Source organism: Amblyomma americanum, chromosome 2 (genome assembly GCF_052857255.1).
Source record: "Amblyomma americanum isolate KBUSLIRL-KWMA chromosome 2, ASM5285725v1, whole genome shotgun sequence".
Lineage (NCBI taxonomy): Eukaryota > Metazoa > Arthropoda > Arachnida > Ixodida > Ixodidae > Amblyomma > Amblyomma americanum.
This window is the reverse complement of record NC_135498.1, coordinates 45008246-45022624: the sequence shown is the minus strand read 5'-3', so window position 1 is coordinate 45022624 and position 14379 is coordinate 45008246. Positions and strand designations below refer to the sequence as shown.

The 14379-nt window shown below is 42.0% G+C and overlaps 1 protein-coding gene across 1 annotated transcript in view; it reads left to right on the top strand.

Moving 5' to 3' along the window:
- The first annotated feature begins 228 nt into the window (after window positions 1–228).
- The window catches only part of Dna2 (DNA replication helicase/nuclease 2), a 47755-nt gene continuing 33604 nt past the window's right edge, over window positions 229–14379 (top strand). Inside the window, exons 1-4 of the mRNA XM_077654113.1 lie at window positions 229–373; window positions 1022–1069; window positions 7249–7865; window positions 11875–12027. Of these exons, the coding sequence (XP_077510239.1) occupies window positions 356–373; window positions 1022–1069; window positions 7249–7865; window positions 11875–12027 (836 nt within the window). The 5' untranslated portion in view covers window positions 229–355. The remainder of the gene's footprint in view (window positions 374–1021; window positions 1070–7248; window positions 7866–11874; window positions 12028–14379) is intronic.

Below are 14379 nucleotides of genomic sequence, written 5' to 3'. Positions count from 1 at the left end.
AAGAGAAAGAAAGTGGGAAGAGAAAAATACATTATTTTAAGTTAAACCGAGACCAATGGGCAGTACTCCACGAGAAGGATTATGACCAGCTGGTCGACGATTGCCAAGCACACCTGCCAGTGTTGGTCGTGGAGTGAGGTGAGCGTAGAGCACATGAGAACTGAAAGCGAAACCAAAACTTACTGCCGTTGCTACGTTGGCGATCGTAGCGCCAAGGCGTGCCATCGAGTCAGCTGCTTGGCTGCTTGGCGAGCTCGCGCGGTTTTTTCTGAATGGCGCCAAAGATAGTAAGGACTTGCTAAAATTTGTAAATGCGCTGTAGATATATGCGAAGGCTAGAGCACCTAGAGGCCCGATGAAAGGAAAGAAGCAGGTATGCCTGAGCCTTTTCTTTGGGCGATAGCTGGAAATTTTTGCACTAACCGTCTCGCCATGCAACTTGTCCGGCAGCATATGCCATTGTTTGGTTTGGAGTCAGCGTCTCGAGACCGCCACTTTTCATTTCAGGCCGCACTTGCGCATCACATATTAAATACAGAGCATGTAATGCAATTACGTTTGCTAACTCTGGCTTTAGTGACTCGCAGTTGTAGTATTGCTTTGAATGTCTTTCCCAGCTTTCTTCCGACATATGCGAAATGCAACGCAGGAATGAACTCCGGTCGAAGCGGCTGCGTTTCGATGGAAGCGATATGCGAAGCGCCCCCGTGTTTCGTGTGCTGTAATGCTAGTGACTGGTAAACCCGGAATTCGACGCAGCTTTTCCCATATTTTTCTTGTGTTGAATAAATGCTGGCTACAGGTGCCTTAAGCTTCTTAGGCTTATTAAGGTTCGGCTTCCTCTAAGATGTTTTCTTTCTGCAAAGCTCAAGAGTGAGGTCATAAAATATCAAGTGCGCTACATTTCTGCGCAAAAAAAGCTGGCCCATGTGTATGTGCGACTTTACTCTTCTTATTGGTTTAGTTTGACGGTAGCGTTTTGTTTACTTAATTTGAATCTGCTAATATTATATTTTTCCAGACATCGTTGGGCAGGGGCCAGAAATCATTATTTAGCTACCTGAACAAGGTAAGTGTTTTCTTCGTGAAGGCAAATAATATATTTGCCGTAATTTTAGCACTGTGTGGAAATGTGACCCTGTGTGGGCTTGAGCCAGGTCTTTCGCTAAAGTTTTGTTTAAAATATACAAGGGGCGTAGATTATATAATCCCTCCTGTCAACGACTGTTGTCAGATCTGTTTTGTCAGGGCTTTTCTGAAGTTTATTTAAGGGACCACTTGAACAGTCTGCTGTTTATTTGTTCAATCTTCCATGTTTGTACACTGCATGTTCATCATCTTTTTGGCATCTTGTTTGTGTATGCTTAAGCAGTGTTTTGTGACACCTTTGCTACAAGTGGCTGTTAAACAAAATTCGAAGTCTTAAACATGTTAAGCTTGGTTCCTTGCATTTTATAGGCCTGTCTGACCTCACCAAATAGGGAGACAGCAGTGTAGCATGTTAATTACTTGAGCTTAATGTTCTGCACTCTTTTATGCCCACCCCACAAGGGCATCTGCAGCATGCAGATCGTGGTGAGTTGCAACACCACGGGTTCCCAAGCATCTGCAGGAACATCTCCTCAGGGGGATGATGGCAAGCAGTGCGCCACCACAGACCCAGCACCCACACTTAGCCGTGCATGGCAGCGCCGTGTCCGGGGAAAAGGGGATCCTGGTGGTAGAGCCAATGCCGAGCGTTTGGACCTTTAAGGCCCCTCGGTGGAGGCAACACACCACTTTGGCCCCTGCTTCCCGCTGACGGCACCTCCGGCCTGACCCGACCGGGGGAAATCAGCAGTCGCCTTTTCCTGTGCTCCCCATCTTCTTTCACTTTCCTATTGTCTATCTCACAACTTTCCTGTCTCCTCCGTCCTTCTTTGTTTTTTACTTTTTCCTGGTGGCTAGGGTTAACCTTGTGTGGCGAACTACCTGCGTTTCATCATATTAGGTTGTAGTTGGGGTTTATAACTGACGGGGCAGGACTTGCTTGTGAGTTCCTGTCCTGTCCCCTCGGGCTCTTTGGTGGGTGGCTGGCACTATGATTGAACATAAAATATATGCTATGGCTCCACCTCCCACACAGAATCGTTCCGCTCTGAAGAGAGTATGGACCGAAGCCTCAGCTGAATTTTTCCAGAAAGCAAAAAAAACATTCCCAAAGCACATGTTCTTCATGATGAACAAACAGGAAAAGCTACAAGAACTATGTCCCATTTCTTAGTCTCCAAATGTCTAACTGATGCATTGTGCCCAGGCTACAAACTATAAAAAAATGCTTAGTGGTGACTTGCTACTAGAGCTCAAAGATATTGTCGAGTACTCCAAATTTCCCAACCTAGTGTCCATTGGTGGTACCCCTACCTCAATCACTGTACACAGTTCCTTAAACACTGTCCGGGGTGTGATCTCTGAAACAGATTTTCAGAACTCACAGAAGCAGAAATGCTGGAGGGTCTCAAAGACCAAAATTTCGTCAATGTCGACCACTTCAAAGTCGGGAAAGAAAATAAAGAAATAGCAACAAAACACCTTGTCCTCGTTCAGCTCAAGTACACTCCCCGAATCAATAGAAGTTGGTTACCTGAAGATAAATGTCCGACACTACATCCCGAACCCGCAAAGGTGTTTCAACTGCCAGCAATGCGATCATGGCTTGCAGAGTTGCCGTGGTCAAAAAACGTGTGAAATGCACCTCACAAGAGCGCGTTTCTGAAAACAAGCAGCAGGGCTGCGCTGCACAAATTGTGAAGGTGATCACCCTCCCTATTCAAGCTCATGTCCCTCATGGAAGAATAAGAAGGAAATAATAACAATGAAGACAAAGCAGATTATCACTTTTAAGGAAGCACGACCCTTTCATGCAAAAAACTTTCAACTTCATAGCAAGAACAAACTTCGCCGATGTGGTGCGGGGGGGGGAGAGAGCGCTGCACCACACCATGTTCCGGCCTCTGCCCAGGCAAAGTATTGGGCAAGGCCAGCAAACGCTGCCTTGCCACCCACCAAAAAGGTCTACCCGTCTCCTGAGTTGACGGACGATCAGTCTCCTCTCTCTCTGAGGAGGTCTGAAGTTTGTACGCACATGGCATCGCTGTGGGCCTCCACTGCCTCCAGTGAGGTGATGGGTGTATCACCCAACATGCCCATCCTGCACAGGTGGCACAGCTCACTTGAGTATCAAAACAAAGGAAGTAATCGAATAACAGGTCCCCCCAACCCAGAAGCCCAGGTTCCCGCTTCTCCTATCTTAAAAAAAAAGCCACAGAAAATGTTTTTCCGTATACAGTGGAATTGCCGTGAACTTTTCAATAACTGCAGTGACATAAAGATCTTTTAGACACTCTTTCCCCTGTGGCTTTGCACCTAGAGGAAACGAACCTAGGTCTTAAACTCAAGAACTTTTGTAAGGAAATACAAAGTCTTTCGCTGTGACAGGGCAAACTAGCAGGCCTCTAGAAGTGTTGCTATTGTCATTCAGGGTTGTGTTGCAACTCGCGAAATCAAATTTAGAACTTGCTACGAAGCTGTTGCAGTCAACTCCCTTCATTTTAAAACAATCACAATATGTTCTATATATCCTGAGCCACGCCTAACAGCTACACTTAATGACTTGGAAGCACTTTTAGAAATGCTACCAATAGAAGTTTGGGATTTTAATGCCCACTCACGCTTTTGGGGAAGCGAACAGACTTACACTAGAAGTGTTTTAAAAGATCTTATTTTTGCAACAGCATTTGCCTGCTCAATATAGGCATACCCACATATTGTTACACTACCTCAGGAAAAATGAGCTGTATAGACTTGTCTTTTAGTTTGCCTTCCATTTTTACTAATTCTAAGTGGAATGTTCTTGACAATTTCCTTATGGAAATGACCACCTTCCTGTAGTAATTAACTTGTCATCACCACCATCAGTCATTCCAAGTAAACCACGCCGCTGGAAGCTGCACTTAGCGGACTGGCCACTGTTTCGAGAAAAGGCCAGTCTGGAGTAAATATTTTCGGATGATCTTATCATTGACAAACTCGGTGAACTTTTCACAACCTGTATTATTACTGCTGCATGCCTAGTTATTCCACATTCTTCGGGAGTGGTACGACAAAATCACAAGGTTAGGTGCAACAAAGACTGCAGAGAAGTGGAAAAAAAACAAAATAAAGCCTAGGGAATTTTTCGCGAGTATCCAGCGGCCGAGAACCTTATAAAATTCAAAAAGGCAAGAGGAAAAGCGCGGCATATTTGTCGCAATGCGAAGAAAACTTCATGGCAAAGCTGTGTATCATCCATAAATAGTTCTATCACACCCAAAAAAATGGGGGAGCAAGTTCATGAACTAAATAGCAGCTCCTCCCCTTTAGCAATTGAAGCATTCCCAGTTCTATTTCTTCACACTACAGAGAACAATTTTTAAAATACAAAAACGCAGTGGAGAAACAAAGACTTCCAACAAGTGGCTTCGCAAATGGAGCGTACAATAGTTTAATCACAATTCATGGAATAAATAGTTCTATTTGCCTGCAAACAGACTGCACCTGGCCCTGATGAAATTCATTACAAAATACTGGCACATCTTTCTCAGCCCCTGGTTGAAGCATAAAGTTCTTAATAAAGTTGAATCGCACAAGGTAACGAACACAAACGAACAGCAAGTACTTCTGGTTGAAGCACTTTTAAACATTTTTAACAAAATATGGATGTCAGGAAAAAATACCCGAGGCCTGGAAAAACTTGTTTATTGTGCCATTCTTGGAACCTGGAAAACTGCCAACCTCCCCTAGCAGTTACAGGCCCATAGCCCTTACAAGTTGTCTCGCTAAATCTTTTGAAAACATTGTGAACATTAGGCTCATGTTTGTTCTTGAATCTCGTGAGCTTCTTGACATCCAGCAGTGTGGATTTAAAAAAGCTTATTCAACAACTGACCATCTTGTCTTCCTTGAAAATACAGTCAGAGAAGCGTTCATACACAAACTACATTGCCTTGTGGTCTTCTTTGATCTGGAAAAGCCTATAACACAACATGGAGGTTCGGAATCCTATGCTGTCTAGCAGCCCTAGATATTCACGACAGGATGCTAAACTGTTTGAGAGATTTTCTGTCTGGCTGTTAATTGGATGTACACCTAGGTTCCACCCTTTCAACAAAATTAATTCAGGAAGATGGGGTACCACAGGGCTGTATTCTAAGTACCACACTCTTTATTGTAAAAATGAATTCCACATCTAAAACAATTCCACAGGCCATGATGTATTCAGTCTATGTCGATGACCTTCAAACTGCATGCAAATCCTCCAGCTATTAACATGTAGGAGACAGATATAACTCACATTAAACAAGCTATCGATCTGGGTAGTCTTGTTTAGAGTATGGATGCTTTGTGTATGGGTCTGCGGGACCATCATACCTTAAAAAAAAAACTGTATGCGTCCCTCAAGTGGCACATACAGAACACCCCCCGCAAATAGTCTTTATGCAGGAAAAAATTAACCACCCCTTGCAAACAGAAGAGCAATACATACATGCGCAAACATACTGAAGATAAGGTCCCTACCAAAACGCCTTTGTTATTCTGTTGTTACCAAGTGTACGTACAGAACATTGTTCAGTAATGAATGACAATCAGTCAGACCTTTGTTATTATGCCTTGTTGTTAGTGGCTATTTATTAGTAAAATAACAATGGAAGTAAAAGATGTTGCTAGCCGCAGCATCTGCCATTGAAACCTGGAGCACCTGAGCTGCGGCTAGCAGGAATAAAAGGACAGGGAGAGGGAAAGGAAGGGGGGAACACTGTGAAGTACATGTCATGAACTAGGAGTACTAGGTGGTGTGCGTGAAATTGCCACAAAACTTGGTCCATTGCCACCATGGTACAGCCTTCCCACTGCTTGTGACTTCACGCTAACACACTTTTGTAAAAAACAAACTCCACCTGATCATATCCTACAAGAATACCTGGCTTTCAAAATAAAATACGCAAATTACATGGGATTTTACACAGATGGCTCAAAAACAGCAATGCACGTCGGAATTGCAGTAGTACAGCAGAAATGGGAAGAAATAGCGACTGCCAAGTTTTGTATCAATCTTTAGTGCCGAACGTTATGCAGTGTGTATGGCTTTGAATAAAATAGTAATTGAGAACACTGAAAACAGCATAATCTATACTGATTCCTGAGCCTACTCACAGTGCTACAGTCAAGAAATGCAGGTGAACCTTTAGTAGGAAGCATTATACAGCCATAGAAAAAGTCATAACACAAGGACATATGATAAGATTCTGCTGGGTCCCAAGCCACATTGGCATAGATGGAAATGAGAGAGCAGACTCATGTGCTGCTGGAGCTTGGAGTGGTGAAATCAAAAAGGGGAACATGCTCCATAAAGACTGTATGAAGTTGATACATAGTCAACTCAAGAACAAATGGCAGAATGAGTGGGGTAATGGACTGAACAACAAACTACACTTTGTAAAGACCACCTTGCGAGAATGGAAGTCGTGCAGACACCAGGAACAGTTCATTGAAGTAATCTTATGTTTTTTTTGCATAGGCCACACACACCTGACACATGACTTCCTCCTACTGAGGAAACAAGATAAACCTGTATGCCAAAGATGTGGAGATGAACTCACACTGAATCATATTTTATTCTCATGCTCAAAACTCGGGAAGATAAAGAAGAAGCATTTTACTCAATTTATAATGAATGCATTTCATATCATCCACTGCTGCTCTTAGGTGATAATGCAATTGTTGACGTCTTGTGTTTTTAGCTTTTTTAAGAAAAGCGGGTTTTCTTGACAAACTCTATATTCTAACCCGCTGCTCCGATAGTTTTTTGGTACACCTCAGCCACTTTCTCATTCCTGAGAGGGTTGAGGTTTCTATTTAATTGTTTGGGAGCCTCGAGATCCGTGCCCAGCCAAGGATGGCCGCTGAAGTTACACGACCTTCTTTGAAGATTGTGCTACTAGCCATTTATAAAATTTCTTCCTTTGTCATCATTAAGTAGTGCCAACAAACATTTTAGGCCCTCTACACCGCAGAAAACAATTTTTCACATACCTTGAGCTTGGTGCATGATAGCCTCAGATGCTTAAGTGCCACTAAACTCAACACAACATAACACAGGTCTTTATAGGTCCCTTTTGAGCCTTCAGCTGGCATTTTATGTGGTCTCTTGTTTCTCTTATATTCCTCCAGAACTTGAAGCAGCCTAGCCAGATTGAAGCAAGTGTTGAGAAGAAACATGTACCTTCACTGACGCAGGATGTCATTGATCTAAGTGATGATGACTTTGTGCCAGCGACACCGTGCCAGCAAGGCTACAAATCTGTGCCATTAAAATGTGCTACCACGGGCATTCTGCCTGCAGAAAGTTCAGTGAAACAGCTGGGTATAGGGACTGTTGCAAAAAGTGTGGCGCCAAAGTTACTGAGGCTTAGAAGTTCACCAGCGAAGCATTGGACCAGTGAAGCATTGCCTCAAACTCGGACAGCGTTGCTACCAGCAAAAAGAAAACTTGAGGACAAAGTTGACAGCTGTAAAAGCATTGATCTCAAGCGTCCGGCTTCTGTTCAGAGCTTAACACCTATTGCCATTGGGAACGCTTCAAGCCCATTGAAAGTGCTTGCGAGAAGAGAAAATATCCCATTGAAAATAGCTGCTGCAGAGCAACGTTCGGGAGACAATGAAGAGAAGCGGATTATCAAAGAAACTTGTGTTGAAGACGAAAAGTTATGGAGTGACCTGGGCTGCTTGGGAGGCCTTGATGCTTTGGATGATTGGGGAGCAGATGACTTCGGCCTCCAGAATGAAAGGTTAGCATGTCATTTTGGTCTCATTGCCTTGAGTGGACCACCTTGACTAGCTCTCTATACTGTGTACCAAGCCAAACTGAGCCAACTAATCAGCTTCTTTCACACAAAATACCTCCAATGTTTCACACCATCATGAGTGACATCACAAGTGGTATTAGGGTGCCAGAAAGAGTAACAGTTACATTAAAGGTGCTATAAACAATAAGAACTTGAAGTGAATGCATCTGAGAAGTCATAAAAAGCAGTAAGTGCAATCTATTGTACTCCAGTTTCTGCAAACAAATGGATAGTGAATGGCATCATCCATACCGTTGTTTCAACATGTTCACTGCAGCATTAAGCTCTGGTAAGTCATGCCACATTCTTCCACTGAGCTGCAGTGGATTTTCAGAGCTTTACGTTGTGCAGCAGTAATACCCACTGATTGCAAAGGGTTGTATGTTTGTCTTATTCTGTGAGGTATGGCTGCTCTCAGAGAGGCTAGGTTGAATTATTCTTACCTACTGGTGACTCATTGCATTGGAAGCTGCACAGAACTCATCCTGTGCTAATTGGGCCACATGGGCTCTGTGCATCTGATGCGATGTGCTTTGGCCATGTTTCTCCAAAAAGCAAGTGTAAGCAATACCTTGCCAGTGGATCGTAGCATGCCCTTTGAGTCGTGTTGAGTGCATGTTGAGTCATGGTGCATGTTGGTCTGTGCTTTGTAAACAACTACCACGCAGAACATGTTGTTAGTTACAGAAAAGTTGTGTTTGTATCAGTAATACCGAATAAAATGCCTGAAAGGTCATGGTGCAGAAACATAATGAATAAAAGTGTGCTCACAGCTTCCATTTTACAGCTAGCATTTCTTTAATGCTGGAATGAATTTAGCATCTACATTTCTGGTTCTCGTTGTCCAACGCATCTGCTGCTGTTCTCTATCCAAAGCAGTTTTTGCAGACCCAGGTTGGCCCACAAAAAACGAGCACCCAGAATGAATTCCATGTAGTGTGACTTGTAAGTGCACAGGGTAGCTCAACATGAAAGAGAACACGCAAATGCATGGCCGCTGCACTTCGTGAAACTCTTCTACTCAGGGTCGAAGAGACTGGGCAGCACCAGGTCCTTGTGCAAAAAGAGCACCTAGCAAAGCTTGCTGCGCATGTGCCTTTGCTGTCGGTTCTTATCGGCTTTCGGTTCTAGCACTTCGTGAAGCACAGTGGTCGTGTGCTCATGTGTTTCCATTCATGTTGAGTGACCCTGTACATTGCTTACATGGTCACATTGGTAGGAGGATGGGTTATCCAAGTGGGGATTGGTAGAAGAGGACAAAGAAGCATTAGGCAAAGATGGTAGCCTCAGCAGAATGCACAGGCTTCTACAGGAGCTTCCATAAGAAAATGAGCCAAGAGAAAATGCACAGCGGCTGTTTTGCAAAGCCCTCTCCTCACTTGGTTACTCTTATCATTGCAAGGAGGAGGAGGTTAGGAGGAATGGTATGGTGTATGCATTCTTCAATAGTTTCATCTATGATTCGAAGACGTGACTAGATTTTTTTTCTTTTTCTTTTATAAGGAAGCACTAACTTCACCAGATGCCTCTCTTTTGAGAGGTAATGCTTTTAACTCGTGTATGCCCAGCGTCTACATGCAGGACGCCACTTTTCTGTGCAATAACTCTAAAATTATATTGCGTGAAAGCTTGCCCCTTATAGCGTAGGTTTAAGAGGCTCTAAACTTTTCCTCTGTGAGGGTTGTTTTGTGTGCATTCAGTTTTGCGCATTTTGTGCGTAAAGAAAGATCCGCCACTCTTTCGACATCATTTTTCAGATTTAGCCCCATTAACTACACTGTGATTGTGCAAGAAAAGCAAATTATTTTTGCGCATTTTTAAAGAAAACCATTGTGAATAGTGAGAAATATGAGCTTAAAATTAATGCCAAATATTTGAAGCTTTACCACACTTCATCATCATCATCATGAGCCTGACTACACCCACTACAGGGCAAAGGCCTCTCCCATGTCTCTCCAAGTAACCTTGTCCATTGCCAGCTGCACCCACCCTATGCCTGCAAACTTCTTAATCTCCTACGCCTACCTAACTTTCTGCCGCCTCCTGCTGTGCTTCCCTTCTCTTGGAATCCACTCCATTACCTTTAATGACCAGCGGTTATCTTGCCTTCGCATTACATGCCCTGCCCAAGCCCATTTCTTCCTCTTGATTTCGACTAGGATGTCATTAACCTGCGTTTGTTCCCTCACCCACTCTGCGCGCTTCTGGTCTCTTAATGTTACACCTATCATTTTTCTTTCTGTGGCTCGCTGCGTTGTCCTTAACTTAAAATAAGCTGAACCCTTTTTGCTAGCCACACTTTAATGGTAGCAAATTTGTCTAGTATCCTACTTTATAGGACAGCTCAAAAATCGGTTTTAAGAAAAATATTTCCACCAACAAAAAGATTATTCTGAATTCTGAAGTGAAATAAATGTTTTATATCGAAAAATATTGTAATTTTTTCAAATTTATGAAGTTTTGGCATATATATGAGTTAACAAAACCAATTAAAGATCGCAAGAAGATCACATTACTACATTTCTAACTAAGTGGTAATGAGCTACAGGCATTTTTCTAAAATAACCAGGGGCGAAGAGAAGGATGAGGATTGGAAGGTATGTGTAGTGGTAGTTTATTTACCATGGAAATGGTAGATACATAAAGTGCATTCATAGGTTTTTCTTTTGTTAATTCTGTTTCTAAAATAGTTGCAAAGGACTTGCTACAGTTAAAACGCAATCTAACGAAACCAGATTTTACGAAGTTCTTCATCTAACAAATAAATTTTGATTCCCCGGCAAGTGCTCTTAGGGTTCAATATTCTCAATAACCCAAAAAATGGAGCAAATGACCACTAAACCTGATTTAACAATGCTTTTTGGGAATTAAAGACTAAACAAAAGGTGATTTGTCACGTATTTTGCCCACAGTGTCTCACAGCTTGTTGACGGCGAGCCAGTAGTAATATCTAGGCGCACAAGTCACAGCCCTAGTTTTGTTTTGAGGGGGTCATGCTGTACAGAACAAAGGACTCTACAGTCGGCAGTACTACCCACCTTAATTGACTTTGAATCTGTTTTATTTATCAGATGGTGCTTCCACACGCAAGTGATTCAGGCCGCTTTCAAGCACTTTTCATACCCACAGGCATGGGTAGTTGGTAGACACATTACTGTGGTAGCTTTTATTATGTGTTGCTACGTTACAGTATTGGGTTTTGAATTGCAGAAAAATTCTTTCCTTGATTTTACAAATTTCCTGATTTAACAAAATAATTTGTGGCTGCTCTTCACTTTTTAAAATAGAGTTTTGAATGTACCTTATGCGATCTTTGACATTCATATTGTATTTGCAAATTGCAAGCGACATTGGCAACAGCGTTGGGAATATTTAATGAAATTTGAGGTGATTTGTGCTCTGGCTCTTTATGCAGCATTTCAGCGCTTGCTTTTGTGCAGTTAGTTCCTCTTTCAATTTTCCAGTGAAGGTCACTTACGTAAGTTAGCTTTGTAGCTACCCTTGGTTTGCTTTTTAAACCAACAGCAGCTTGAATCACTTTAATTTTTGCATGTATGGGTTCTATTCTTGATGTCATTTTCACATGCGAGGAAAACTGTTTGCAAACCAGCATGATTTCTGTTTCCAATCATTATTGAAGTAGTAGTAGTGAATATATATTTTATGCTTAATGCTTACTTCAAGGGACAAGGTTTGATGATTTTTATGAATGACCTACGGTTTGCAATACATTCTGCTTGGCCACTCGTGCTGATAATGTTTATCAGAAGACAGTGTACTTTCATTTTTCTCTGTCACAGAATTCAAACCTTCTTGATTTTTCTAAAACTATGTCTTAGATCAAATTGTGGAATGACAAGCATGCAGAAAAGCAAAAGTTGTTGACATTATCCCTGCGGAAAGCTGACGCCCTGCATTTTCCTTCCTTATCTTTTGGAAACTTTGATTACAGCGTCAACATTAGTGCCAACGTGAATGTGCCTGTATTCCGAACTGTGAAGGCAGTAGTGAAAGAAGTGGACCTTATGATTCCTGGCTGTGTTAACCTCAGTGTGGAAGAAATCACTTCAAAAGAAATGTTTAAATGTGTCCTGAAGGGCTCCTGGTAAGCTTCCATTTTTCTTCTGCAAACTAGTCTTGTTGTTGGTATAAAAACTTCACAGCGACCTCTTGCCACTTGTAGAGCTTCTATATGTAGTAGAAGATTCTACTGCAATCTTCACCTCTAATTATATTCAGTATAAAATGCATAGAGAGGAGTTTTCAAAAAAATTAAATTAAAGGAAACTGAAGTGTACTGAGGGAAATAAATTCTGTCTGTTGTTACCATTAGTTGTGCTAAAGAATGTTCCAAGTGGTGGAGTTTAATCACTTGAAGCAGGAAATGAAGGCTTAATAGATTGGATTCTTTAGCCTTTAAAGCTCTATTAACAGTAGTTACTATTCCGACTGACGTGAAGTACAATGTGACCAAGTTTTTCACACATTTTGTGAGTTGTTCACTGCAATGCATTTCTTACCTCTGTCTGCTTTCTATGATAGCATATGTACTAACATTTTGTTTTTCTTGGCTTATATCAACCTGTATTCACAGAAGAATCACTATTACTTTTGTGCTGCTTGCTTTCAACATACTTGCTTTTGCAGAGGTGCCCTCGCAAGGGCAGCTCTTACCTTTGTGGCGACGCCAGGATTTTTGTGTATACAGTATAAACTCTTGTAAGGGCTCCATCCCTTGTTCCGGGCTAGAGAATTGAGAAAAAAATGTGGTTATACGTTTTCTTTTGTTCGTGTATGGCTCACACCTTGAAAATTTACACCCGAATTTAAAGAAAAAAAGTGCAGCCTTACATGAGTTTTTTACAAGAGTAGGTTTACAGAAGCTGGTAGCTATGGGATAAAGACAAAGGAAGATGTAGGTGAATGATTTTATGCCTTCGTAAATGTCCTTATCTGCAAGTGCAAACTTTTAAAGGACTGACATTTTTTACAGTGCACTTGGTGATGTCACTTGATCAGTGAGCTCGCCTTTGCAATACTGCCTCTGATTCCATATTTTGGTGCGTTTGAACGGGTCTGTTAGATGAAGCACCAAAAAAATATAATAAAACCCAAGTAATGCCTGCAACTTTCAGCACAAAGTAGGTCAGTATGGTCTGCTTTTCAAAAGGGGGCATATGAACTTGGGCTCAAAATGAGTTATGCATACCAAGTAACTGCTTTTCTGTTGTGGTAGTAAATTGCATGCCAGTAGAAGGGAAATAAGTCAAAAGGGGAAGGGTAGAGCTTTGTCGGGGATGGTGCTCGAATTTCCTGCGGTAGGGAAGCTGCGGCTGGCTCAATATAAGGCTAATTAGAGACTGATGCTAGGAGCTATTGGCCAATAGTGTACTAAACCTTGCATATGATGATGTGTTGTCATTCTAGCAAGGTATGTGGCAAGGCCATTTTATAAGGTGTTAGTAGGAGTTTTTTTTTTTGTTTTATTTTCATCAAAATTTGGGGAGGGGGGTTAAAAATAGGATGAAATTTTTTTAATTGAAAATAAGATACAAATTGGGGTTTTAACACTGTTTCATGATTTTAGTACTTTGGTACTTTTGTTGGAGCTATTTTTACATATTGAAAGAATAAATCCATTGCCACATGCATCACAGCATTTTTGCATCCATGATAGACTTGTCCTCCTATCATTTTGCTGCTAAAACATTCCTCACTGCATCACATCTGCTGTTTGGAATTGGCAATTAGAGTTGGGCAAGTACTGCAGGATAATACTTCACACAACCATGCCACCAAGACGTTGATGCCTGTTTTCTTGGAGATTGATTCTTAGAGATTTTGTGTGGAGTCTTCTCTAAATGAAAGGATGTTGTAGATCGTTATGGTTAAGAGGTTTATTATCAGCAACAGCTAACTGTAGCAACCAAACTAAGATCGACCCAACATAATGGGTAGTTTGCATAGCTTAAGGCCAACTCGCACTTGTGGGTCCTAAAGGGCGTGCAACCAGTTGCTGCTTGCGACAAGGGAGTAGATCAACTGTACTGATATTCACATTTGCAAGGGCGACCCATGAGTCGCATTCCTGTGGTCTCTTTTGGAACAAGAGTTGTTGGTCTTGACTACTAGCGGTGCTACCGGCAACGAGAAGCCGGTTGTAGAACAAGCTTCCATTTACTTCCTTGGCGCCACTGATTGTCGAGTGGCTTGTGAATTGAAGTTGGGAAGCTAGAAAGTCAAGTAGCATGCAACTGGCTTGCGAGTGTCGCTTTTCGACCAAAAGTGTGGCACAGCCTCTGCGATGCATAAGTGTGTATGGGCCTTTAGTAGTTATCGCTGGCAGACTGCATCTTTGTGAAGGCAGCTTTTTTGGATAGAAGTTTGATTTAACCTGAATTTTATGGTATAGCCTACCCAGAGTTCAAAAATAGCAACAAAAAAAATTCGACTTTAC